The 27,553-nt window shown below is 40.2% G+C and overlaps 2 protein-coding genes and 1 non-coding gene across 5 annotated transcripts in view; 2 read left to right on the top strand and 1 right to left on the bottom strand.

The window, feature by feature from the left end:
* homer1b (homer scaffold protein 1b) overlaps nucleotides 1-9,010 on the top strand; it is a 29,900-nt gene extending 20,890 nt beyond the window's left edge. For 2 of the 3 annotated variants that reach the window (XM_044111975.1, XM_044111976.1), the window contains exons 6-9: nucleotides 3,869-4,025; nucleotides 4,249-4,359; nucleotides 4,449-4,529; nucleotides 5,189-9,009. In XM_044111975.1, the coding sequence (XP_043967910.1) occupies nucleotides 3,869-4,025; nucleotides 4,249-4,359; nucleotides 4,449-4,529; nucleotides 5,189-5,380 (541 nt within the window). In that variant the 3' untranslated portion in view covers nucleotides 5,381-9,009. Of the gene's footprint in view, nucleotides 1-3,868; nucleotides 4,026-4,248; nucleotides 4,360-4,448; nucleotides 4,530-5,188 lie in introns of all 3 variants that reach the window. The other variant, XM_044111974.1, reaches the window with a different exon arrangement.
* A 353-nt stretch (nucleotides 9,011-9,363) lies between these two features.
* On the bottom strand, nucleotides 9,364-27,491 carry LOC122828425 (junction-mediating and -regulatory protein-like). The gene is made up of 10 exons (XM_044111970.1): nucleotides 26,135-27,491; nucleotides 22,133-22,306; nucleotides 17,548-17,698; nucleotides 17,028-17,197; nucleotides 16,768-16,933; nucleotides 15,750-15,919; nucleotides 15,453-15,536; nucleotides 14,722-14,817; nucleotides 14,096-14,636; nucleotides 9,364-13,476 (listed from the first exon to the last, which is right to left on the bottom strand). Exons 1-10 carry the CDS (start codon nucleotides 26,900-26,902, stop codon nucleotides 13,169-13,171), a joined length of 2,628 nt encoding a protein of 875 aa, XP_043967905.1. The 5' UTR covers nucleotides 26,903-27,491; the 3' UTR covers nucleotides 9,364-13,168.
* trnaq-cug lies at nucleotides 19,842-19,913 on the top strand. Its single transcript has one exon. It is a non-coding gene; the product is annotated as a tRNA-Gln (tRNA).
* Nucleotides 27,492-27,553: the final 62 nt, after the last annotated feature.

The raw sequence follows: 27,553 nt of genomic DNA, 5'->3' as shown, positions 1-27,553 counted from the left end.
GGAGGGCTGCGAAAAAACCTGTGTGTGTGTTACACATTTACACTTTGCTCTTTAGTCTTTTTATTCAGAATGAGAGGAAATGCAAACTTTTAAAGATGTTTTTATGTAGTAAAACACAAAACAAGGAGTTAAGAGTTTATTTACAGCTGATTAAATACTGGTAATATGTACAAGTAGCAACAATTACATTCAGAAATGAGAAAAAGTTTAAAGCACAACTTTTTTTGGAAATGTTCAATTTATGTACTTCTGAAAAAAATCACACAATTTGGTCCTGAATTTTTTTTTTTTTAAATGTCCATAAAATATTTTTTGCTTTGTATACAAACGAACAAAATCATCATAAAAAAACAATACATAATCATGTAATCTCGTTTAGCAACACAGAAAATTTAACAGAAAACAGCCTAGTAACACAGATTATTTTTGATTTTTTTTTTTTTTTTTTTTTTTTTTTTTTGCAATGATAAATCATTTTCAATCAGTAGTTCAACAACATAGCAGCTTCTAACTTACCCACCATGTGCCTCTGTCTCTGTCCTCGGCCAGAAATGGTCTCAGGCGACCCTCACCCCCTCCAACCTTTTCAGCCTCTAACAAAGCGTCTCAGCGTCTTGTCCTTTGTCTCTGTCTCCCTCCGCTGATGTCCCTGATCTCCCTCCGTCTGTCTCCATCCTCACATCTTGACGTCTCGCCTGCTCTCTGCCTCTCCGAGCTGCTGTGTGAGGTTTATGCATTGGCGGGAGCGGTGACAGCGCCGCACCGTCCGTGTGCGTGATCGTGCGTGTGCGTGTGTGCGTGTGTGTGTGCGTGAGCGTACGGCTGAGTGTCAGTTTTGCATGTGCATGTGTAGGACGAGGTGTCGTCTCCCTCGTATGCGTCACACATGCAGACACGCTTTGCAGAGCGGGGTGGATGTTGCATAAGAACTGAAGGCGAGCTGTAGGAGTTCAGTGGGAATTATATCAGGGTTTTCTCCGTCTTTCACACCTCAGAGTGGGAGTTGTGGCTCGGCAGAGGGATGCTGCAGTGTGAGAGGATATACAGTATGTGTGCGCGTGTGTGTGTTAGAGAAAGGATGGAGTGAAACTGAGAATATAGCCGCCTCCATCTGTCCTGGAGTCTCTTTTTTTACAAGTGAGTATACCAGCCTCTAAAAAGTTCAAGTTTTACAAATTCTGGCAAGATCAGATATTTAGTGAGTGGCATTTTAATGGGTGAATTTCAAATTCTGCATCTGTTACAGTGATTTTGATAGAAATCGGACCGATCTTTTCAGTTAATTAAATGTCTTTTTGCTCTAAGGGTCAAAATCTTCAATCTTCTAAAAAGCAGTATTTTAAAGAAATTAACAAAGCTACATAATTTTTATATGAATGAAATATGACAATCATTGGGGATCTGAAATATAAAAAGGAGGCTGGCAGTTTGCCCTGTAAAACAAAGGCATACAATTTCCTAAATTTTTCGGGCTGTTTGTTTCCTTGATATAGATTTTTTTGTCTCTCCTCAGCAGAAAACATAGGAGCAGAGACAGAGATCTGTTTCTTTAAACATTGCTGCATTTAGCCAAGTTTAATTAATGAGTGAGATGGAGTCAGTGTTTCAGTAAAAGCCACTGGATCTTTCAGTCCTATTTACTGAAATCAAAATGAAAGCAAAAAACATGGCCCATAAAATTCCAGTGCTTTGTGTTGTATTCATCATTTTAAGATTTTGTCAGTGAAAATTCTTACATTAAAGATAAGAAAGACTATCTACTTGAAACCAAATTTCTTCCATTCTTGAATTGCGCTGGAAGGCCACACAAAATCATTGCGAGGGCCACAAATGGCCCAGGTACCGTACTTTGGACACCTTTGCCTTCGAGTCATATTCAGCAATATGTTTCTCTGAAAAATTATCATAAACAATAATAAGAATTTACCTGTTGTGTGTTTTTCCTCTTATCGTGATAACAATAGAGACAAAAGGAAAGTTTTGCTGAATTTTAACCCTTCTTGGATATCGCGAATTTGTAATAAACAGTTTTTCCTCACCAAGTTTGATTTCTACTAAATAAAAAACCTCAAATCATGTGTCTTTTTTTTCCCCCTAAAATTATATATGTATGTTTAATGTCAACATATTCGAAGTTTAAGCTACTTTGGAATAATCTTAAATGTATCTGCCTGTTTGTCTTATTTAACTTTTGGTTGTTTCTTCCTTTGAGCCTAGATTTTTTTTTTTTTTTAATTACAACATTAAACTGATTTGACTGTTCGGGTGTGAATTATCACACTCTACTTCCTACTTAGATATAATACAACTATTCACAGATAACAACTTTGTTATCAACTGTTATTTAAATAATGTTACACATTGTGTTCCTTTAATCCCAGCTTGATTTATTACTATAATACAATAAGCATTAACATACAGTTAAACTCTCCTGAACTGTATCGCAATAAATTTATTCAGTGTCTTCTTTATTGCACAATCTGTACATCTGCAGTCTGGGATTATGATCAACCCATGAGATTCACAACCAAAAAATCTGAAAAGTGACCAAAAGAGACATTTGACTCACCTACTGATGATAGCTAGCATGATTTCTCTGATCCGACCCAGCTTTAGTTGATTTTTTAAAGAAATCCCCAAACAGCTTGCTCCATATCATTGCAAAAATGCTGTGACTGTTTATTGATAATAATAAACAATCACACAAGAAGCACTCTGAAGCCATTTAGAGCTTTGGAGAGAGCACAGCATGTAAATGTAAATAAATGTCAAAGAACGAAACAGAAGCAGCAGAGAGGTAAATTGTTCTGGTGTTTATCCTTACCCTGATGGAACGAAAGTCTGGAGGAAATAACCACAATAAATGAACACAGACTCCAATCCCAAATTGATCCTGCTGTTCCTGTTACTGTCAGTCATACGCCTAGTCTTTTTTTAACTAGGAAAATAAAAGATTTCTTTGAGAGTTTGGTAAATGAAGTTGCAAGTTCACATTTAAACTTTTAAAAGCTAGCAAAATATGCAGTTTCATGAACTACTGTAAAATGACAACTTTTTTGTAATTGTAATACAGGACTACTGTAATTTTATCATGATAAAAGTGTCATGAAATCACAATAACCACGTCTTATAATTACTGTGCTGTTTTAAAGAAATCACAGTTAAACTAATCAAATTACAGTAAAATTGTACAAAAATTACAGTAAAACTGCAATGAAATTACAGCAACCTTGCAATGAATTCACAGTAACACTGATTGAATAAGCCTATTGTAAAAAAAAAAAAAAAAAATCACAGTGAGGTTACTGTAAAGTTACTGTACTTTCTTTACCGTAAAAATTACAGTGACTTACTGGCAACCTTGCTGCCACTGTAAGTCACTGTAAATTCTACAGTGACTCTTTTTACAGTGTGGGTGTTCAAAGATCATATGGGTTCGAATCAACAGATCCCACATGGGGCTCCTTAATGTGTTGTGATGTTCTCTGTGAATAGTCTTGTTTTTTCAAAAGAGGGAGAGTCTGTTAAAACATTTTTCAGCACAGTAATCAGCTGATCTCGGCTAAAAGAGAAGTTTTTTTGACTTTACGGGAGATAACCTGGACTATCAGTCAATGCTCATACAGGCAATGCCGGTTTAAGAATGAAGAAAAAGGTGTCACAAAATTATGTTTTACACCTCTGTAGAAAAGCTCAGCCACTTTCAAACATGTTCATGTTCATATCCCACTCCACCTCATTTTGCGTACTCATACCACGTAAAATGAAGTTCAAGCTTTTCATTGCCTACGATGCTTACAGCTGGCATCCACAAGCAGCTAATGTTGCCTAATTGAAAACACGGTTTGTACATGTCTGTGTTCTTCAGCCCGGCCATGACAAAACACTGGGAGGCTGAGCTGGAGGCGCTAAAGGGGAACAACGCCAAGCTGACGGCGGCTCTGCTGGAATCCACGGCCAACGTCAAACAGTGGAAACAGCAACTGGCTGCCTACCAAGAGGAGGCAGAGAGACTACACAAACGGGTGAGCAAAGGGAGCGCGGGAGAGCGTGTTTGTTTTCATGTGTGATTAAATCATTCTGATCAAATAGGAGCACTCGTTTAGGAAGGACACTGAAGTCGAGATGAAAGCAAGAAACATGAGAGAGTGGTGGGGGAGGGAGGGAGTAAAGAAAAAGGCATACTGGGAGACAGATTGAGATCAGGAGTTTGGTGACTAAATCAAAATACCCGTCTTATCCCTGCAGGTGACAGAGCTTGAGTGCCAGAGTAACCAAACCCCGGTGATCAAATCCCAAAAGACAGAACTCAACCAAACCATAGAGGAGCTGGAGAACGTGCTGCGGGATAAAGAAGAGGTGTGTGTGTTTGCAAGAGTAAAGAAGGGAGAAGTAATGCACCATGTAGCTACAGTTAACATCACATATCCATGTTTGTACCCCTTCAGGAAATGGAGAAGTTAAAAGAAGAACTGGAAAACATGAATGACCTCATGGAGCAGAAAGACACTCTGACTCAGAAGCTTGAAGTAAACTTCTCTTCCCTTTGTATCATGCAGTACCTGGCAAAACTGTTTACACTTGTTGGAACTTTTTCACCTTCTGTCCAATAAGAACAGCAATGATAATATATTTTCCTGGGATTTTGTGTGACAAACCAACACAAGTTAGCGGATACCTGTGAAGAAAGATTCCTCAGTTCTACCAATCTGTCTGTACTACGTTGAGTTGATCTGTCACATAAAACCTCAGACTACTGAATGTAACATCAGACACCATTGGATGTGGAAAATTTCAAGAGACGTAAATCATTTCATGAAGCACTGTGTCTTCAAAAGCAACAGCTACCTTGTTACACACACACACACACACACACACACACACACGTTTGTGTGGCTATTTTTGTGGGGACTTTCCATTGACTTCCATTCATTTCTATAGCCTAAACCTTACCCTTATCCTAACCCTACCCATTACATACCTAACCCTAATCCTAACCAAAACTCAATTCAAACCTTTGTCCTAAACCTAACCCCTCACCCAAAAACAGTGTTTCCCCTTGTGGGGACCAGACTTCAGTCCCCACAAGGTGAAGTGGGTCCCCAGAACGTTGCATGTATCAGGAAAATGGGCACCACAAGGAATTACAAACACACACACACAGATAACTCAGTTTCGTCTTCCGCAGGAGACGGAGCTGCGCAGTCGGGTGCTGGAGGAGCAGCTAGCAGGAGCTGAGCAACGACTGGAGGAGAACCAGGAAGAGCAGGAGAATTTCAGGAAGAGCCTGCGGACGCTGCTGGAGCTGCTAGACGGCAAGATCTTTGAGCTGACGGAGCTCAGAGACACCTTGGCTCGTCTCATAGAGGAAGCCAGCTAGAGACGGAGGGTGTCAACCTTCACAGACAGAGCCATATGATGATTTATTTACAGCCCAGCACACAGACCAATCCCACCCTCCATAACTCCTCGTCTACCCCCACCCACAGAAATCTGAGACAATGCACTGTCCACACTTACAGTTTAAACACAAGGGGCAGCTGATCCCTGATTTTTACCGTGAAGGCATCAGGTTCCTACCTTCTGCAAGCACTCCTGTAGTTGAACACGATGCAGGGACTACCTCAGCTTGCCTACTGATTGGCTGTCGTACACTCGGTCAAACCTGTCAAGCTCAGTTATAAAGATGCCACACACATCAAAACAAACTGTGTCTCGGCGCCATCTGCGGTCTGAATGGGAGAGCTGCACCGTAGTGCGGAACATTTACTCAAACATACACATTGCAGATTACTCCTCTTTAAAGCAGCCCTCCAGGGGGAAATGTTGAAAGTCATGTGGAAATAATTGCTGTTAAGACTTAAAAGAACTGCGCCAAAGCTGCCAAATCCCCCCCAACCCCCACCAAAATAAATGTTGTCCTCTATCTAGCAGATGCTTTGATCCAAAGTGACTTACTGTACAGGGAAGTTTTGAACAGAAGAACCCACGTTTGAGCCCGGGCTGCCGAGGAATGTAACCGCATCGCTGAACATCCCCAGCCTGGATTTACGAGGCTGCTGGGAAATGGAGTCTGACAAATATACGTATATAGTTTTTTTTTTCTTTTAGCAGAAATGAAGGACTTCTGTATGCCCCCCCACCACTCCCCTCCCCAACAAACACACACCACCACCTTATTACAAAAACCTACATGACAGATAAGCAATGAATCTTCCAGATGGCCTTTTTTCATGCAACACAAGAATTTGAGTGCTATAGCTGAAATGAAAAATCTCGTATCCAGACAGCTTCCACTATCACAGTAGACATGACCTGTCTTCCTGCCAAACTCAGTGTCGCGTGTGTGTCCTGAGGTTTGATATGATCGTGTGCACTCGTATAGATGCATCTAAATAAATTGCATCAACAAAAAGTTGTCTTAAACTTGTAAAAAAAAAAAAAAAACTGGAATTCATTATTATTTAGCTTGATTACACAGAGAATTGTGTTTTTTAAGTGTTTATTTATGTTACTTTGATTATTATGGCTTACAGCAAATGGGAACATTAAAATTATAATATTGCATGAGACCAATAAAAAATAATCTAAATGCATAAATATGGGCCTACTGAAAACTTTGTCCATATGCTGCATCTAATATGCATTCACTAATTGGTTGAGGGTTTCTTCTTTTTAATTGCAAAATTACCGCATTAGAGCGGCGTGACATGGATGTAATCAGCCTATAGATCCGCTGAGCTGTTAAGGAAGCCCAGGTGGTTTCATTTTCCCTCCTTTCTTGGGTCTGGTATTGATAGATTCTTATGTGGGTTTGCTGACCAATTAAGTTTGCTGCAAAAGATCTGCAAAACATACTGAACCACAACTGCAAATGCAAAGCCAGAGAGAGTTAAACTGCAATCTTAAAGCTTCACTCGGAAGAAATATTTTGTAGGATACCATATTTCAAGTGTACTGCATTCACTCCCCCACACACGCATGCTGATAATGTATTTAGACAAGGATAATGTATTTACTTCCACTCCTGATAGTTTGTATCACATTAAAGCAGAATAATGCTTAGTAATGTAGATGGTCATTTAGTGCTTCAACATATTTAACAACACATTATTTTCATCTTGCTAACTGTAGTTAACAACTAATGGCAAACACAAACTTGTGGCACCAAACTCCAGTTCATGAGGCAAATTTGCAATGTATTATGCTTCTTTTTCCACCAAATGTTTTCCTTCCACTTAACTTTTCATTAGGATTCTTGGACACAGCGCTCTGAACAGCCAGCTTCTTCAGCAAACTGTGTTTCTCTCCTTGTGAAGGGTTCCCGATAGTATCTGCTGAGACTTTTACATAAAAAAAAAAAAAAAACATTTTTCTTTCATTGTCTTGTATAACAATCCAAATTTCTCAGGAATTTTGCCTTATTACAAACTGTGAGCCATAATAATCAAAATTAGAAACAAACGCTTAAAATATATCACCCTTTGATGAAACAAATGACTTTTTTCAGTGGTACGCTAATTTGTTGAGATGAATCTGTACTTGGGCACGTTGTGCTGTTAGAGAGGCCTGCACACACCCACGCAAACACACACACACACACTGAGCAATATTAGACAGGCTCTATACAACACCGCCTCTATCAGGTACTCTTCTCGGTGGGCCCGTCCTGAAGGGTCAAACATGATTAAGCTGATACGCCCCCTCTCCAACAGAACGTGTACCACTGACCGCATTACTGTGTGGCAGCCCTGCGTGGTCCGAGTTGTGCAATCGAAGGGCTTACAGAGCGTCATCCTCATGTCTGTAAATCTCCACCCTCAGTGAAACTGGCCACTGATTGTCACGCCTCACAGGTGACTACTCAACCGTTCTCAGTTTATATTCTTCTTTCTTTTTCCTTTTTTTTTTTTTGGAGTAAAGATAAAACACTGGTGATATAAATATAAAACTGTACAACACAACTTTCTTACTCTTGCTGGCATTGTAAATGAATGGATGGACAAATCAAAATGCAGTAACAGCCTGCGGTGACTTATTGTTGTCTATTAACCCACGGCTGAAAGCTTTTTCTCTGTAACACCATGTAATAACACCGTGTTACAAGTTTTATACTCTTACTGTATAAAAGAAGCTCTGAAGCCCATTGAAATCTTCAATTCTCTCCCTCCAAAGTCAGCAAAATATTTTTTTTTTTTTACAGAGCTGTATCTCGACAAGGTGCTGCTGGTCTTATATCTATCTGAGCGCCCTTTTTGCACTGTTATGACACCGTTGTAACTCCATTATATGCCGTCAGACTTGCATTTAGCATTAGCACAGTATAATTATGTAGTGAAAAGACCTTCTGTAGTTAGTTACGCAGGTTAATACACTGGAATAAGACTCATGTAAAAGAGGGAATGTTACTTATTTTCTGTCTGATGTATGTGTCGAGTGGAGTGACAGAGATGAAATACTTTAATATTAATGCTATTGTTAATGAATGCCTTTGTACAGTAGTGGATAAAATGCTTTTCATTCTCCTGTTTTTGTAACTTATGGTATTTCAGTGTAGGTATTAACATTGTATTTAAAAGGTATGAGAAGACTGGCAATATTTTTGACTATTTAAAGTAATTTTGAACTCATGACATTAAAGAGGTACCTCAGGCTTAAGAAATTTCTCAGATTGGTGATATTTGGTCGTTTGCAGGTAAAGAGGTTTTGTTAAACGTTATGCTTGAAAACAGGTCAAGAGGGCCACCTGGTTAATTAAAGCTGTGATGATATGGTAGATGTGGTTCACTGCTCAGGGCAGCATTTTGTCCAGGGGCTGCACAAGCCCAGGATGAGGGGTTTGGGTAGCCATCACTCCGTTGCATCCCAAACAAGCTGAGGGTTTACATTGATGCCTGCCTGTCATGTTGTATTTAGCATCTGATTCAAGGATCCTCATTTGGAGCTAAATTAAACTTTCACTTTTAGAATTACTTGAACTGAGCAAACCTGAACTGGTCAGATATCGATTAATAAATATATTGAGATCATTTTTATTGTGTTTGCAAAACCTCTTCAGGACCACCTTAGATGAGTTTGAAAACCACTGGAATAAATTGTCCTACGTTGTTCATTTAATTTTAAAACAGAAATTTGATTTCCAAAACTTTAATTTCTCTTGTAAAATCTAAAACTTGGAGAATCAGAGTTTTCTTTCAACATTCATTCAGCATCCAGCTCTCATCATGAATTTTTTAAACACATATTTACTACCAGGCTTTTCATTTTACTATTTTATCAGATTGTTGTCGTAAACATAAATGCATTTTATGTTATGACATTGACACAACAAAAATTCATGAGCGTGCATTGGAAGGAAAACAATCTCAACTGGATTTAGGCCTGGAATTTGACTAGGACACTCTATCATACTAATACGCTTCGATCTAAACCAGGGGTCCGCACCCTGTGGCTCCAGAGCCACAACTGGCTCTTTGGACTTCTCACTATAGCCCCTAATAACCTGGGCTACTGATAAAGAAACAACTAATGTTTTTAGATATAGACATAAAAATTATTGATAGTTGGTTAGTTTTGTATGGGACAACTGCAATTAATTAAATCAGAATGACTCCAAGTACCAGTAATATTTTGAGATGTGGTTTTCTTGTCATTAGGTTGAAAATGATGTTTATTGAAAACCAATATCAAAACCTATCCAGCCTCTTCATGCAAATCAGACAGAGTACATTAAAATGTTCTTCAATTAAAGAATACATTCAATGAATTGTTCCAAAATATGAACAATTTAAGGGAGCATGAATAATTTTGCAATGCTCAGTGAATGATTCAACACCATCTTTGCTTCTTTACAAGGATTTATTCCAATGCAAAGGTGAGGATGTAAAATAAGAATTAAAAAGACTTGAAAACATGAGAATGACACGACAAAAAAAAAAGCAAAAAGGTACATTTGGAACCATTTGTGAACACTTCATAAGGTGTAAAAGCAACTGAGAGATTTACTAAGTCATTGTTTAAGACAATCAATCTAATTATCAACTGTACTATTTTTTTTCATCCCTTTTTTTTCTTCCATATTGTTATATTGCACATCGTCTCAAAGGAACAACATAGGATCATACGAGGCCTGCGTGGATTACAGGTGCTTACAGAAAATACTCGTAAGAAAAGCAATCACAAAACAATTTGGCTGGAAACAATTTAAGCAAAATAAAAAAGCAGTCTGCTGATAAAGAAGCTGTTTTAAGGTTGGTTACGGGTGGAGGTAAGTGACAGGAGCATTAGTTGAGGCAAGTTAGGGACGCTGACGCCTTCTGGGGCAACTTTCTCCACAGCTAAAGAGCAACCTAAACATTAACACTAAATATATGCTGCCATTATTAAGTCAGGTAAGATTTAACTGAAGCTAAGGCTAAAGACTCAGGACAGGGATTAGAGCTTTGTCTCATGCTACATGATAAGGGTGGAAGAACATAGTATTCACAGCTAAAACAGAGATGTAGCAGTTCTTCAAGTTTGCTTTGCCAGGAACGTAACAGGAACAGATGGTGCCATATGTAACGTATCTGACTGGCTCCACAGGTGAGAGACTGATGGAAAAAACAAAGTATCAGAGTGAAGGACCCTCCAGATGGAGGGCTAGAACAGCGTCACTCACTCAGGGCTGTGATGATTAATGTCCAGAGACAAGGCTGTTCGCTACACCAATTTTATTAATGGTGCAGCGAACAGCCAATCCTGTCTCCAAAGTGACGTCACTTTGTCTCGAAAGATTATGATGGAATAAATAAAAATAACTGTGATAAATAAAAAATGGACTCAACACACCAGCAACGTATCCAGAAAAGTCCTGAATAACTTGTGCTACTTTCTTTTTTTTTTTTTTTTATTATTATCTGAATTTATTAATGGATGAATTTTAAAAGAGAAAGTATAATACGTTGCATCGGCGCTGTTCAACACAGTGCAAAATAGAGATACTTCAGTGTTTGAGCTTACGTGCGCGAATTCACATCCTCCTGCTTCAAGTCACATTTGTGAGTCTTATTGTGCTGCTCGGCGTCTGAGTAATCATGTCACACATATTGGGCTCCGATTCCAAAAGCTGCTTGGTGTTTTTAAACTACTAAAGATGCGATAGATGCCTCAGCGTTTATTTAAACCAGAAGACTTTTATCGGACACAAAAGGGTTGAAACTATCTCTGAGAAACATAGAGCTCAAGTTGCCGCTGAAATATCTATACACTTATTGGCTGTGAAATAGATGTCTGTGTGTGCGTGTGTGTATTATCCCGCCTAAGAGTAATAACCCCCTGTCTTTGTGCTACTGCCTACAAAGTGAGAGGGAAGAGAAGATGTGATGAAGGAGCAGAGAGTAAATGAATAAGAAAGCAGGAGGAAGAGAATAAATCATGAGCCCACGTTGAGGCAATCTGGCCTCCCACTGAACATCCGTCACTGGAAGACGTGTAACTAGTTCAGCTTCTACAATCCCACACACACACCCACACACACACAGTTTGGGAATCACCAGCAGAAACGTCCACTTCTAACACAGAGAGCACATCCACTAATCAGGACCCTGGCCGTCTTCAGCTGTAACCAGCGCCTTCAGCCGTCGTCTTCTTAAAGTTGACAGCCTCAGATCTGCGACTGAGAACAGTAAAACTCACTGGTGAGGAGTCCAGAGCGGAACGCTAAAGGAAAATCTGATGTTGCCAACAAAAGCATTTTAATTACGAAAGCAGCAGCAGTAGTTGAACAGCCTGACATTCCCACAGCTGAAGAGGTTGCTGATGTACCCCGGATGATGAGTTTGTCCTGTCGGGATGGAAGCTGGATAGTTTTTAACCAAACATGTGACCCAGTCCACTTGGTTAGAGAAGAGATTAGAAGGAGCCTCACTGTTTTTCTGGTACGACCTGAACAAACTTCCCTGAGTCTCTTCCGCAGAATAAAGTAAGAAATGGCAAGATGGTGAATGCATGATTTATGCTGCATAATAATGTTAATGTCAGTGGGTTGTGTTGATGACTTCCACTCACATAGGGAAGCGGTTTTAGCTTTTAACCCAGGAAGTAACAGTGGAAGAGATCCTTGACACCAACTATTTGTTCCGCCTTAGTCAGTAAAACGTTTCACAGGAGAGCTTGTTTACTTGAGATAAACTTTGTTCCTGAGTATTTAGCAGGGATATAATATGGTAGATATAATAGAAAGGAAACATTTTATAGATTTGGTTATCCAAACTGAACTGATTGTTGATCAAGTGACCTTTGACATTATGGGATTGGTTTTTTATCGTTGACAGGCACCAACGCGGACATGAGACTGCAAGATTTGCCAGTTGTGGAAGAACCGCCAAAGTCCTTTTGATTCAGACTTAAATTGTTTAAAAATCCAGTTTACTGTTTAATCTTTTCAATCCGCTCTTCGGTAGCAACATTCATAGCCCTATTAATCCTAACCCAGTATGTTGCGACTGACCCATAACCCAGGACCGGTTTAGCAAAATAAGATGAGCCGATTTTCACCCGGCAGTTTTCAGAGTGTCCAAAAACAAAAAAGAAAGTGATGTTTGATGGTGTAATGGTTTCCAATCTGGACAGTATATCCAGTAATCCCAGTCTGAGTCTTTGTCTAATCATGTATTCATTTTTTAAATCTCCTACAAAGCCCCCAGATTACCCTGCGCACTCCTAACATATTGTTTTTTTTCCTGCACTGACTGTCTCTCGTTCATGAAGCTCCCTGGATGAATGCAGCAATAAAACCCCTCTCAGTTCTGTGAACCTCCCATACACACCATGTCAGTCCGCCAGCAGTCAGTTCAGTGGGTTGGTGACCAGTGTTAAGTGCAGACCTCTGACAGTACAAGTGATAGAAACATGAAAAAAATAAACATGGCAACCGTTCAGAGTGATTAGACGGGTAGAAACCATAAAAACAAGACCATCCTCGTCATGATGGTGAATATTGTGTAAAAATCCAAAGTAAAGCTGATCGTAGGCCTCTGGAGCATTTGGTGATAAGGCCTGTGACCCTGGCGTTGGCTCAATCACCAGGTGATGAGTGAACGTGTGTGTTTACAGTACTGAACTCCACAGTGCAGAACACTCTGAGTGTTGTCTGTGTGCAGTTTTCTGTGGCCGTCTTATCTGAACCCTAGTTTTCCCAATCAGGGGCCGTCAGTCCGTCATCGTCTGAGTCAGACTCTGGCGACGCCTCCTTGATGCGGCGCAGCGCCTCATGGATGCTCCTGGTCAGCGGATCGGTGGATGCGGGGAGCTCTCCCTGGTCTTTTCTGTCCTTCGAGGGGACGCGTCTGAGTTTGACCCCCTTGCGTATCTGAGCCAGGATGCTATTGGGGTCATCGTCGCCCTTGACAGGAGGCAGAGAGCGCTGGTCGACCTTCTTCAGGTGGAAGCTTCCTCTCTTTAGTGATGCAAGCACTTCGTCCATAGGCGAGCTCACTGACGGCAGAAAAGACAACATGGCTGATTAGTGAACTTAGAGACGCACTTGGTGACCCGTTACAGAAAATGTTAAGCTTGACTCGCACTGACCAGAGAGCAGATGGCGGGAAACTCAAACTTTCCCGTTTTCTTTTCCCAATCACTGAACATAGATGTAAAACCTACCAACTTTTCCATAACAATACTCTTTGGAGGTGACAATTTCGCTAAGTTCAGACATGCCTGCAGCTGATTCAGGCAGAAAGAGAGCAAGTGAGCGCAACAACCAGGAACAAGCAGAATGTATCTGTTTTATCCTTGTTAGAGTTTTCAGCCTCGGACTGGAATGAAGCATGCTGGATTCAGGACTGTTGTTTGGAAATCTCAAAGATCTACATCCAGTATGGAAAATACAGAAAGCGTCCAGTTTTATTTGACACAAACCGTCAAATGAGATGCTAAAAAAAAAAACGGATCTAGTCCTAATATAAATAATTAATGATCACTCACAGCTGGAAATCAGGAAAAGACATTCTGAATGGTGTTATTAGATATTCATGTATTACAGACATAAATATGATTGGTAAGCATGCTTAGTTAAACATGAAGAGCTTTCAGACTCCAATTTAACCGTTACCTCTTCTGCTGTGGGAGTCAAACTCTGGAGCCTTCCTCAGTTTCTTGCGTGCGCTCACCAGCTGGCTGCTGTCGAAAAAGCGAGGGATGAACGGACCGAGCGGTGACAGCATGAGCTCCTCCTCCACGCTCCTCCCTTCAGCGGATTGGCGATATTGACCCACGCTGGCGGATGGAGAGAACTCCTCCTTCGTTGGTGGTGGAGGCGGCGGGGGCGGCGGCGGAGGAGGGGAGATGGGGGACACCAGCAGAGAGGAGAGGGAGCAGGGGGAGCAGGAGGAATCTGCGGGGCTGGTGACGGGCAGAGGAGGAACGGGCGCCGTAAGAGTCGCAACGGGCTGAGTGGTGAGGGTGGCGCTGGGGTCCGTCTGCACGCCGGTGCTCAGGCACAGCGGGTGGTCCTGAGTCTGGACGCTGACCGAATCCACGCACTCGTCCCTCCCGCTAACGCTGCTCGGCTCGGCGGCTCTGCCTCGCTCCCGTCGTCTGCCGTGGGACGCTCGAAGACGAGTAGACTTCAGAATCACCTGGCCCGGGTACCGCTGGGCAGCGCCGCGAACAGGTAGAGCACAGTAAGAAAGATACTAAACCTGATGAAAAGCAGCCTGTAAATGAAGGTGTAAGTACCTGTTTGAAGGAGCGCAGTCTGTCCAGAGTCCGTTGCCTCTCCTGACTTACTCTGCTGTTCTTCAGCTCCTCATCTTCCTCCTCCTCGTTTCCAAGCTGGGACATTTTGAGGATTAGAAAATGTATGGGCTACTGATAATGTAGACAATGTGTTTTATAATTAAAAAAATAATAATTTCATAATTTGTTCAAATCTTTTTACGATTGCAAACATGGGTATTATATAGATCTGTTTTTTGTGTATTCTTCAGTCCCTGCCTCCAACAAAGCTTTTCACTGTGGAGAAAACTTTCTGTGGCTTCACCTTGACCTGTCAGAAACCTGCAAACCTGAGTGAGATGTGTCCCTTAAATATCAACTAGCCCTAAAAACTGAAACTCAAACTGTATATTAGGGCTTCCTGACTGTGGAAAAACACATAGTTATTTTGGTAAATACTGAAATCAGGATTAATTAACACTCTAGAGTTTAGAAACATGTTGCACTTCACAAAAAAATAGGAGTTTACTCGCAAAAGAAAACGTGGACAATAATTTAAACAAAAAAAAAATGTTTCTTTTTGTTGATCTTTGTGATTATTTGGGGCCCAAATAAAATTTTAGATGCATATTAGCTCATTAGAACAGCACAACAAAACACAGAGAGACTCAAATTACAAACATTTGTGGATAATTAGCAGCTGACCAAATCGTTTGCTCCAAAAGTGTTAAATAACTCCAAGAGCGTCGTACCTGTAAGGCGGGGTGGGAGAATGTGTCCTTCAGGATGGTGTGGCGTCTCTGCTGTTTCTGGGTGTGGTTGGATACACAGATTTCCTGCAGAAAGACGGCAATAAACTGGTCCAAATTAAAACGTCTACACAAATAATGTAAAACCTGATTGAGTCACTCTTCATTTTCTACAATTTAAAACATAAATTACATTGGTTTGAATAAAAGCCGCAGAGTGGAATCCGACTTAAGCTAACAGATGTAGAGTTCACTTCATGAATAAAAAATTAAAAAAAAGAGAGTTTCAGGAACACACACCCTTTTGTTGCGCAGATAGGAGCGCTTGGTGGTAATGCGCCCCCTTCTGGCTTCCAGCTGTCGAGCGCTGACCTGAAGCCTGCGCAGCTCTTCTTTCTCTCCAGTATCATTCTGCGTTATATCGTCTGCACTTTCAAAGGTGTCGTAATAGACCACCTCATCCTGATGCTCTGGAAGCATCACACACACACACACACACAGCACAAGCATAGTCATGTCAGGACTGAAAAGAAATGTGTTTTACTAAATATTTCGTCCGTTTTGTTTCATTGTATCTGTAGACCACGTTGGTGTAAGTAAGCAACACACACGTTTCAGGTGAAAGACCAACACAAGAAGGAAATCTGCGTTTGTAACACAAGATATGAGAAAAAGTAAGTATATAAAATATTTCTCATGGTCAAATATGTCCAGTCTGATTTTAATATTTCTAAGCATTAACGATGATCATTTCCAAGTTGGCGTCTTATTGAATAATCTACTCAGGCATTGGCTATGCCTGCATGTGTTCATTTATTCATTAACAAAATCTCCATTCAGTTCTATACCTCCCAATCTTTTTAAGTTTAGAACAAAATAAAACCAAACTTTTTTCAGAGTTTTAAAATAATACTTTGTTTACTAATGTGGGAAAAAAAGGGAAAATAATCTGGTTCAACAATCACATTAAAACTTGAATACTGAACTGTTATTTTTGCATCACGCTTAAACTTTTATTATTATTATTGCCATCATTAATACTATTCACCATAGATCGACATGCTGTCTACCTGGGCTAATCTTCAAGTAGAATTTTAACAAAGAATTTTAACTTTTTATGTAAATTGAATATTTCAATGTTTCAGGATTTGAAGTATGTGGCTCATTTTAGTCATTTTTGTGGTGAAATACAAACTGTTGCATTTATATTTGACTCATTAGAAAAGTTTTTCTAACTTTCTGTCAGCACATTAGCTGGTAATTAAATCTTGTTTCCCAAGTTAAAAAACAAAAAACAAAACAAATCTTGTACTCATACCTGCCATCTGTCTGCGGATGCTGTCTAGCTGTGCAGTGAGCAGCAGCTCCTCACACTGCAGTATCTCAGCCTGAATGTCGTACAGCTGGAGCTGAAGCTCATAGTACTGTGTCTCCATGTGGTCCAAGAGGGCCATCGCGTCCTCACTGCTACACAGGCTCTGCATCTGAGGAGACGGATGAACAATCACAAGAACTTTAAAATCGACAACATGTCTCGATGAAGCCGCTTCGTCTCACGCGGAGCTGACCGCAGCACACCTCCTCTCGGAGTGTGTGCTTCCTCTGCTCCAGACAGATCTCCCGGGCCCTCTGAAGCTGCAGGGTTTCCTTGGCCACAGAGTAGCGCAGCCTCTCCATGCGCTCCACTGCCGCCGTCCAAGAGGATTTCCCAAATTTCCGCTGATCCACCTTCATTCTCTCATAAACTCCTGCGCAGAAAAAGGAAACAAAGATAGGACAGAAACTTTTAAAGAATGTAACATGATGCTTATGTGAATGAAGCCAGTGAGCAGATGAGTCAGACAGCTTTTATTACCAGAGTAAATAATGTCTTATGAGTGTTTCATGCTTAACAAAAGAGAGACATCTATTGGCCACATTTGGTAATTATTTTCTCCTTGCAGTCGAAGCCTCTATCTTAAAGAATATTTAAAATGTCTGTCTGAAACGCCTCATTACCAAAAACTCCCATTAGCTCAGTGTGGCTCATATGAGGCAACTAAATCTCTGCTGTGCAGCGTTTGGCAGGACGCTATCGGCAACAGTGAGGGTGTGTTACCTTTCTGGGCTCTGGCAGTGATCTCAAAGTATTTTACAGTGAACTCCTGGATGTTGAGGACTGCCTCGTGAGCTTTCTTCTGCCAGTCGGTGTCCTCCTTCTTTAGTGCCTCAATCCGCCTGGGACCCAAATAGTCATTGTCCATGGAAATCTGATGAAAGAGGTTTAACATATTTCAGTGAAAGATTCAAAAATGTGTTCAGTGAAAATAAATCAATCAATCAATCAAACATGAAGCTGGTAGATATGCAGGTTAAGATATTTTTCGAAAATAACTTTTTGACTGTGTAGATAAAAGATGAAGCTCTATAGAACTCATATTAAAAATATCACCTGAAATTGAATATGTATTGCAACCAAAAGAAGTAAAGTAATATATCAATAGCACAATTAAAACAGTCAAATCTGCCTTTGGAGAACAAAACTGAGTGAAGAATGCGATTCAATGATAACAATGGTAACAGTCCAATTGCTTAAAACTGACATTCAAGTTTTGCATCTTTATAGGTAAAAAAAAAAGAAAAGAAAAGAAAAAAATCTGCTTTAATAGAAGTTTTTTCAACACCAGAGGGAGATTAGCTCAATAGAGTCACATTCAACTTGAAATGAAGCTGTTAGGTTTTCTCGTTTCCACCGCCTCTTGATTTTATTCAAAATCCACTCATACTGCGATGAATCGGTTTCATAAAATAGTTTGATCATTTCACTTTTAATCTCTTAAAAGGCTCTAAAGACAAACATTTGTGGATATTGTCGATGATAATCATTAAGGGTTTCTGCAGAGCTTTGGTGTTTCTAAGACCACCAGACTCTTTCAGTTCAACCACAACATTTTGAACAAAATTAAAAATTTGATTCAAAGTTTTTGCTGCTGCTAACTTTTTTTACAAGCAAAGCCTAATGAGTTGCTACCAGGCTTTTCTCAGCCTAACACCACCGATATTAACACATCTCTGAATAGTAACACTTAGAATACAGCGAAGTGAAATGCACATTTATTTAACAGAAGGATATTACTACATTTATCACAAGTATTAATGTCAGGGTCACATATTAAATCTGTCTCACTTCCTAGAGCTATGTCCCACTTCAGGTCTACTGGCACTTGAGTAATCTGCAGGAATGTCTGTAGATATTACACACCTGTGTGCATTTCCAAAAGACAAATTACAAAAAGCAATAAAAAGAATTAGCAGCTTCAAAATTAGGAGCTGATATTGATCTATTGCTTATATTTCTTGTACTAATCTACGTGGCTCTGAGGTGCAATTAACTGCAGACTGCAATCTAAATTTATGGTTCAAATAAAAAGAAAAATAAACTTGACTTTTGTGAAATCAGCTGATGGAAACAATCAGTCAAACTTGTAGTAAATGTGCTGCCAGACTGTGCTGACAACAACACTCTTTAGTGTGGATGCTATGAAAGAAGTTTGCCATTTTTAGTTTTAATGAGATTCGTAAAAATGAGATCAGAGGAAGCATTAAAGTTCTAAGAAGATATTTGAAAGCAAACTTAAAAGAAAATGAAAAAAATAACAAGCATGTTTGCTTTTTATTGAGCTTGCTACAAGTGAGCAAGACTATAGCAGCTGCTGGTCATTCCCCTCCTTCACTATTTCATAGGTTTGCAATGTTGGTCAAAATGGAGCTCTCTGCTACAGGACGTTGATTCGTCCTTGCCTGGGAGGCATTTGGGGGTTAATAAAGGTGTGACGTGCTCCTGAGTCAACTTCAGTAGATACCAGGAAGGCTGAGTGTAGTACAGCAACTTGCCCTGGTTTATCCCTTTTCAATTGTCAAGATGCTGGATTCAGCAGTTTTATGAAAAGTCTCACAAGCTAAGGATCCATTTTCTTAAAGGAACACAAAAAGAGGCTAATGTTTAGCATTTATAATGCTAACTATGCAAACAAGTAAAGCATCAACTTAGAAAACTAAAATGTACCTTACATTTTACTAATAAGTGGTATTTCAAACACTCTTGATGAGCTCCAGGTTTTGGTTGCTGGAATGCCTCCCTGTCATCATCCAACTCTTTATCTCCCTTGACAGATTGTCTATCCAATTCAAGCCAAGGGTATGAATAATTTTGAGCTTAACTTCAGCCACAAGGTAGAAATATTAAACTGAGAGTTAGCATACGGTTTATGTCGCTTGTACAGTAATTGAAATGTAAAAGGACATGCTCCAAAAAGGGTGTTTCAGTAAAAGCCTGAACATGCTCACACTCTGCAGGATATAAATACACCCAGAAGTACGACCCTCACTCAAACCTACTCCTCCCCCAGAAGGGGTTCCATGGTGTAATGGTTAGCACTCTGGACTCTGAATCCAGCGATCCGAGTTCAAATCTCGGTGGGACCTTCATATTTTGTGACCTTTGTAAAGATCTGTTCACCGCAGTGCTCACTTAATGCACCGCAGTGAAAAAACACAGTGTACCATCAAGGAGGCAGAAAGGACGAGCGCTGGTCAGTGAAAACAGCTCACTAGTAAAGAAGTGTTTCCTATGTAAGGACAAATACACAGCTGAATTTTAATTTTTTAATGCTAATCAAAAGTCTGTTGTGAAAATCTTTTTGTTTTTCATCTTGAATGAAACAATCCTTCGTGTTAAAATTCTCAAATGTGACTAGAAAAAAACGACACTATATCCTTCTAAGGTGCTGGAGTTCCGGACATAAACAACCCTTTAACTGGAAGCTTAACTTTGCTCTCCATTTTTTCATTTCTGACACATTTTTGCTGATGTTACCCTGTCAGCATAAAGCTGAACCTGCAGTAAGCCTATAGGATCACACAACACATGATTTATTTATGTTTCTCTGAGACTATAAGAAACTGGAGAGCCACTCCAGCTGACAGCACGTCACTGAAGCCACTTCCTGTTACTCTTCCTAATACAGCGCAGAAATGGAGTAACCTCTAAGCAGTGCTGCAGAATGGATGGATGATTTATTGAAGATGTTGTAGTAGAAATTGAGCGTTATTTCTACAAAAGTGTGACATGGGAGTAAAAGACATGACTTGAAGAAGAATACGACCACAAATCTCTACACATATTATTGAGATTTTGCATGAACAGCCAACACAAGATATTGTGCAGCTCTGACCTGGAAAGAAAAATGATTTTCAGTTTTTGATAAATGACCTATGCATTCAAAGCCCTTTATATGTCACTCCTAAATAAAACTCTTAAGCTCTCAGAGTTTAATCAATTTATAGGGTTCACAGGTGCATATTTGCTTCTTAGTACAAGGTCAGTTGTACAGTGAAGTCCAGCAGAGATTTGTTAGCGATCCTTAGGGAACAAAGAGCAACAAACTGGCCACAGATCAAGTTTAAGACGATGTTAGATTATAAAACATGTCCAGGTTTGAACATCTCACAGAGCACAGTTTAGTCCATTGTCTGTAAATGGAAAGTATGTCATCTCTAAGCGTGCTGCTCAGGCTTATCTAAACTGACAGGACAAGCAAGAAGGACACAATTCAGGCAGCAAGCAGGGGAGAGAGGCAAGAAAAATCCCTTTGAAAGAAATCCTTCAGAAGTCAAATAGAAAGCACATACAAAGCAAATACATGCAGTAAACTGCTCTGGTCAGTTAAAACTGGTCAACATGGAAAACTAACATTGTACTTCAGCCTGGATAATGTCACTTCCACAGTGACTGGAAGTCACTGTGGAAGGTACCAAGGTAGTGGTAGTATGATGCTGTGGGAAAGCTTTGCAGATGACTGCAGGGAAAAGGAAGTGGGTCATAGTAGATGTGAAGTGCAACACAATCCTGGAAGAAAACTTAAGAGTCTGCAATGGACGCTGAAGGGTCCATTGCAGAACAACAACATCAGAACACCAAGACTAAACATACAGCCAAAACTACAATGGGAAGGGTTGGCCCAGTCAAAGTCCAGACTCAAATCCAATTGAACATCTGGGCCAAAACTTGGAAACTGACACTCCACATAAAATCTGTTGGAGCTTCAACTGTTTTGCAAAGACGAAGCAAAACCTTTTGCCTCTGGATGTAAAATGCTAGTGGATACATACCCAAAAAAATAAAATAAAAAAATACCAGCAACTATAACAGCTACAATGACTCAGGAGGGGGCTTGAAAACATTCAAACAAAAAATTTTCCAGATTTTATTTGACATAAATATTGAAAAACATTTATTTTTTGCCATTTTCTTTTTTAGTTTTATTTCTATCATATAAATCATAACAAAAACATTGATGGTTTTGGATTTTGTGATTTCTTGGTTTTCTATTTTTAATAAACGTAAAATAAAATAAAAAACTCAAATTAGTTTAAGAAACATGAGAACTTCCTGTGACCATCAACTGTTTTTGATGACCTTTCCACATCAATGCCTGCTGAGAACCACAAGGATACAATCAAATCAGGCCCATCTACATCTACATGCACACAGTACAGTGTCTCAACACATTCTGGACCTCAGTAGCTTTGCTTTTAGCATTTCTTCTCATCGCCGCTTTGAGATTAAATTAGGTTGCAACTTTTGAAAGCAAAAAAGCTTCAAAAGTAAATAAATGAACAGGATCCCAGTTGGTAAAGTCTACCTTTATCTGCTGTCTGCGTAGCATTGCTAGTTCCCTCATGTCCCTGAAGGGCTGCAGCAGGTACTGGTACAGCTGTGTGGAAACTTCCAGCAGACCTCCGTAGGCCTGGTCTTCTTCCTCATATAACTCCAGCAGCTCCACCATGCTGTCCATGGATTTGTGCCTCTCAAGCAGCTGCATCAGAAAAAGTGTTTTACTCATTAGTAACTATGTGTGTTACTTGTACAGTGCCAGACATACAATGGGTAATTCAAAGTGCTGTACATGAAAACTTAAACAGAGATTTAGAACAAACCACCTTCCACTACTGAACAATAGATGGAAACATCAAATTATGAGACATAATCACAAACCTTAAGACCGTCGATTAAATGACTAAATTTTATTAAATTGAAAAGCTAAGACATGACAGGAATGATAAAGTACTCTATGACCTTCATGGGTAAACAGTAATGCTTCTGTGATGCAAACAACCTCCCATTGTTTGGTTCTGGTCCAGAGTGAACGGGTCTCTGATGACATGAGTGGCTCTGCATGTTTCCTATCTGACCAGCAACTTTGACATGCATTCAGATAAAAGACCATTCAAGTCCTTAGAGAACAAATATAATATCTTAAATTCTGTCCTTTACAAAGAAAAAGTCAGTGCAGACTGGTGGACAGTGATCCATTTTCTTGGTCTGAAAAAATGGATCACTGTCATGAGAGGAAATCCTTTATTCTGCAAATGTTAGGTAGTTGTTGGCTAAATTTACTTCTGGATTTTATTGATGTTGTAGTTGTTAAAGTTTATGTCTCCATTACATGTTAACAGCTAGGTGTTTTGGCTTGATTTAAGTGCCTTTTGACTGAATGGCCTGGAGGGCAAACATAAACATAACGTAGCGTAGTTGCAATTCTATTCAGCTTAACTCTGTTCATCCAAATTGTGGCAATGCAACAAAATTCAGTTTATAATGTCAGTTGGTCAAGTTTTGTAGCCCTTTTTTCCAAATCCCATCATCCACTGTGTGCAGAAAGAATAACTATATAACATATATTCAAAGGACAGTCGGCTCTAATTGAATAGACTTTAACTTCACTGTGAAGCTTCTCTGTAGCTGTAAATAATAGAAGTCTTTTAATAGAGAGTAAAAGGCTCGATAAGCAAAGTCATATCTGCTGGGGGGGAAAAAAAGATCAATGCACACACACATTTGTAAGGCTGTACAGGCCTGCTGGTTACCAGCAACACTAAAACAGCCATTAACATGGCCCTCAAATGGAGTGAGAGGATCAATAATCCAGTGTGTATGTGTGAAGCCCGGCTACACTGTGTGGATGAGATGCAGGGGACTGACGACCTGATCACAACCTGTGAGTCAATGACTGACTGAATCTGCTGCTTTATCTGTTTTTTTTAATTATTATTATTCTACATAACTGCGTCGAAGTTGACTGGGTGAAATGACGTGGATCGCATCTTAATGCGACTCCGCCTCTTTTTCAAAGCCTAAAGTAGAGCAGAAAGAAAATGCCCTTGATGAGCACATTAGCACACTTTCATAAATATGCACTTTCCTTTAGCAACAGCTACACGACACAAGGAGGTCACACAAGGAGAAGAACTGCAATGCTGTAAAATAAATAACGGAAGCATTAATATCACTCTCACCTTATCTCTCTGAGGACATGTTGTTCTGGCTCCACCACTCAAGAATGCATTAACCTACCTCCATTGATTAGAGAGACAAAACGAAAGCCAGTGTGCATAAATATAATGTCTGTTTATATTAAGGGCAGGTAATCAATCAGCAGCTGCTGCTGGGATGTAATATGAGCAGGTCAGGAGTTTGTATTTTGTCTGCAGCACAGTTAGAATCAGAGTCAGGAACATGACATCTTTATTTAGTGCAAGGTTTTAGTCATGTTAAAGATCCATGTTAAACAATATAAGACCATTTTTTAAATATTTTATCATTTCTGATCATTCTTATAACTTATTCACAGATATTACCATACAATAACAATAACAGTCATACAGCTGCATCTCAATGATCTAAAATATAAATGAAAAGTTATTTGAATAATTTTAAAAAGTTTACCTCATCTCTATTTAAAAAAAAAAAAACAGAGATAAATTTTATTCTCAGACTTTATGTCTGTTATTTTTGATCATTACAATTTTGCAGAATATTTAATTATATCAGAACAAAAAATTATTATTATGTTATACTTTTTTTTTTTTTTTTACAAAAATGTAGCGATCGCAGCAGCCCAGCAGACATTAAGGGTAAGTGACAATTACTAACCATGCTGGTTATTAATGAGAGCTGTTTCTGACATTATTATTAACAAGATGAGTGGAATGAAAAACTGACTAAAAAGATACAAAACCAATAGGGTTAAGTACAGCCTGGAGACATTTGTTAAGTCAAAACCCACACAAGAGTTTTGGGTAAAATCAGGCGTGGACTGCGACTACAGAGGCTAAATAGACGAGTTAAAATCAACACAGCTGATTACGATTGCCTACACAAAATGTACTGAATCATGTTCAATTATTAATTACAAGACCAAGTCCACTTTTTATAGCTCTTTCTTTGCAATATTTTTCTTTTGTGTGATGATAATCACATGGGGACTTAACAGCAAAATATTAACACCACCTATAATTTCATAATAACCAGCAACGTCTATGTTAACTGGTAATATGATAATAGCAGAACCGCCTTTGGGTTCGTGTGCACATTTCAGACTTGTTCCACCACATATTGCAGAGACTCTTCTTCAGAATCTGATCTAAAAAGCCGTTTAGGTTTTACGAGACAGATGCTTGGACCCGTTTTCATACTGAGTAAGCTATTGGTGAGCAGTTATTCAGGGGGCCAGCAGAGTGTGCAACTGTCATAGGTAGAGTTGGGTCAGCAACAACACTTAAGTTACTGAAGTAAAGTCATAGAGACACCCAGGATCTTACAGCAGAGCGTGGTGCTTTCCAGAGATTAATAATGTCACTCACTTTAGCTGTCAGTGGTCTTTATGTTGTGGATGACCGTGTTAACCATCATCTAGATCAGGACACTGCAATCACTGTAAATGCTGCTATGAAATTAAATAGTAGCATCAGGCGTTCCATCGGCGAAGGCGACTCTACTTTGTTTCAAAAAGCGAATTCTGAAAAGTGAAATGGACTAATTGTGCCTCTCTGTTTATGTGTGGTGTGTGTGGTTCATGGGTTTGTGTATGTGGATGCTGTTGACTCTGTCAGCTGTGTAAGCAGCCAGCAGCAGCCACGCAGAGAGCGCAATATCTCAAAGCCGACATGCTTACAGGTGCAGCCCAGTTTTGCTAAATCTCCCCTTACTGACTGTCCAGCTGACTCCTCAATCCATTACACTGTGAATCTGGCACTTTTTGTTAGGTTTAGACTAAAACTCATATACGTTACTGTACTTAGTTCAAACTTATACTGTTCTTGAAATTATAATCTTTCTGGTTGGGCTTTAATTAGTTTGGTTTTCTTTCTTCGTCTGGATCAGTGGTTTCTAATTTTGGAGTGGGCATACCTGAGCAGATGACATGAGCTACATTTGGTGGTATTCTAAAGGAGGTCTGGTATCAGTGCAAGGCAAGCTAGAAAAAATGAGTTTATGATGTGTGGATAATAAGCTCAAACAGCCAAAAGGCCTGGCTGTCCAAGTACACTGGCCTTCATTGGAAGGTACTTGAAAAACAGTGTATTGGAAACACTTTTGAGAATCCTTGTCTGAACTGAAATACCAGAAATAGGGCGTGGGAAGAGCTGGTTCAAAAACCAGTGAGTTTTCCTGATTGATATGCTCCAAAATCGGTTAATTACTACAATAAATACAAACTGGTAAGACTGTGTTTTTTCATTGCACTAAAGCAATGAGATATGTTAATTTAATTTAATTTAATTAATTTATTTTATTTTATTTTTTTTGTAATGTAAATAAAATGTCACATACAGTTAGATTTAGAGTAAAAACACTTTTTCACCTCCTGCAGATGTTTCGTTGCCCGGTTGACAGCCTCTTCATATCCGGACTGCCTCAGCTCACTCAGACTCTCATAGTACTCATCTGGGTCGTCGTTCTCCGTGAACAGAACCTGCGACAGGATCTTCCATCCGCACGTATCGAGCGCATGGCCGAGGTACACCTGTAAGCCGTGGCACAGCTCGTCCATTTCGGTCTCAGACACCCCTGGTGGGCCGAACAGGACCGTCCACATGCCGGGTGGCTCCTCCGGAAACTCCGGGAGGCAGGGCTCCAGGACGGAGTTCACGGAGCAGAGCTGCAGGTGGATCGCCCGCAGGTCCTGGAAGGAGAAGAGTCCCGCCCAGCTGCAGTCCTCTCTGCTCAGGCTGTCCAGCTCCTCCAGCTCAAGAGAGTCCAATGAAGGGGACAGCACGTCCTCTCCCAGTATCTCTGCTTCCGTCTGAAACTTGACTGGACTAGGTTTAGTCGCTATGACGGACTTGGTTTTAGGGTTGCATCCTTTACTTGGACTCCGAGACACTTTATCCCTGGTGGGACTTTCAGGCCATCTTGTTTTGTTCCCGTCCAGGCTGGTCAGTTCCGCCAGAGGATCCCTGCCGAAGCTTCTCCTCTGAACCGTCCTATCGTGACACGTAATGGCAAATTTCCCCTCCACCTCATTCCAGGCGACGATAAAAACAAATTTGTGCTTCTCCTTTTCCTCAAACGCATTGGGGCGGACTGCTACCCATCCCGATTCTAAATTATCCTCCATAGTGAAGGACATTTGTGCCAAGTAATTAAAAACAGACTTCCAGAAACTGCGGAAAACCCGGAGCGCACTTAAACGGAGAGCATTACAATGTTGAAGCAAAATGAACCGTTTCTCTCCGGGGATCCTTATTTTCCTGCGGGGCTACCCTCCTTCGTTTGGGCGGATGGATTTGGAGCAGTGCGGTGTCATTTCCCATCTCTGGCCCACCTGCCTCTAACTCGGATGTCTTCCTGTCTATTTCAGCCTCCTGCAGCCGCTAGCCTTGTTTTTAGCTCCATACACGGACACACGGCAACAACAGTCAGCAGTGTTTTTGTGTTTACCAGCAGTCCAACGTTAGAGCCGCCGCAGCCTCCGAGCTGCGTCCCGTTATCCTCAATCCCTCGGCTCCAGACCTCCCTTCTTATCATAAAGCACCAGCGGGGAGCTAAAACAGAAAGGCCGACGACATGCATGAGTAAGATGAATGCGTTTGCCAAACTGCGTTGTCAGAAAGGCCAGCATCTTCTCCAAACTGACAGCAAGTCCGAGTTATTCCTCATTATTTGCACAGAATGATGCTGCATTAAAGGGCTCTCAGAAATGGACGACTGACTTAAAAAAAAAAATGCTCGTTCATATACAATACCAAGCCAGAAGTTAGTAGTAGTTTTATATCAATTT

This window comes from Gambusia affinis, linkage group LG03 (assembly GCF_019740435.1).
Source record: "Gambusia affinis linkage group LG03, SWU_Gaff_1.0, whole genome shotgun sequence".
In the NCBI taxonomy this organism is placed as follows: Eukaryota; Metazoa; Chordata; class Actinopteri; order Cyprinodontiformes; family Poeciliidae; genus Gambusia; species Gambusia affinis.
Note: the sequence above shows the minus strand (reverse complement) of the source record. Positions and strands in the feature narration are given on the sequence as shown.

Excerpts from the sequence above, each read along its gene's own strand:
- LOC122828425 (XM_044111970.1), bottom strand. The coding sequence starts at position 26,902 with ATGTCCTTCACTATGGAGGATAATTTAGAATCGGGATGGGTAGCAGTC. Across the intron at positions 22,307-26,134 it reads CAACGAAACATCTGCAGGAG|CTGCTTGAGAGGCACAAATC; the intron begins GTGAAAAAGTGT and ends TTTCTGATGCAG. Across the intron at positions 14,637-14,721 it reads GACTGCGCTCCTTCAAACAG|CGGTACCCGGGCCAGGTGAT; the intron begins GTACTTACACCT and ends GGCGCTGCCCAG.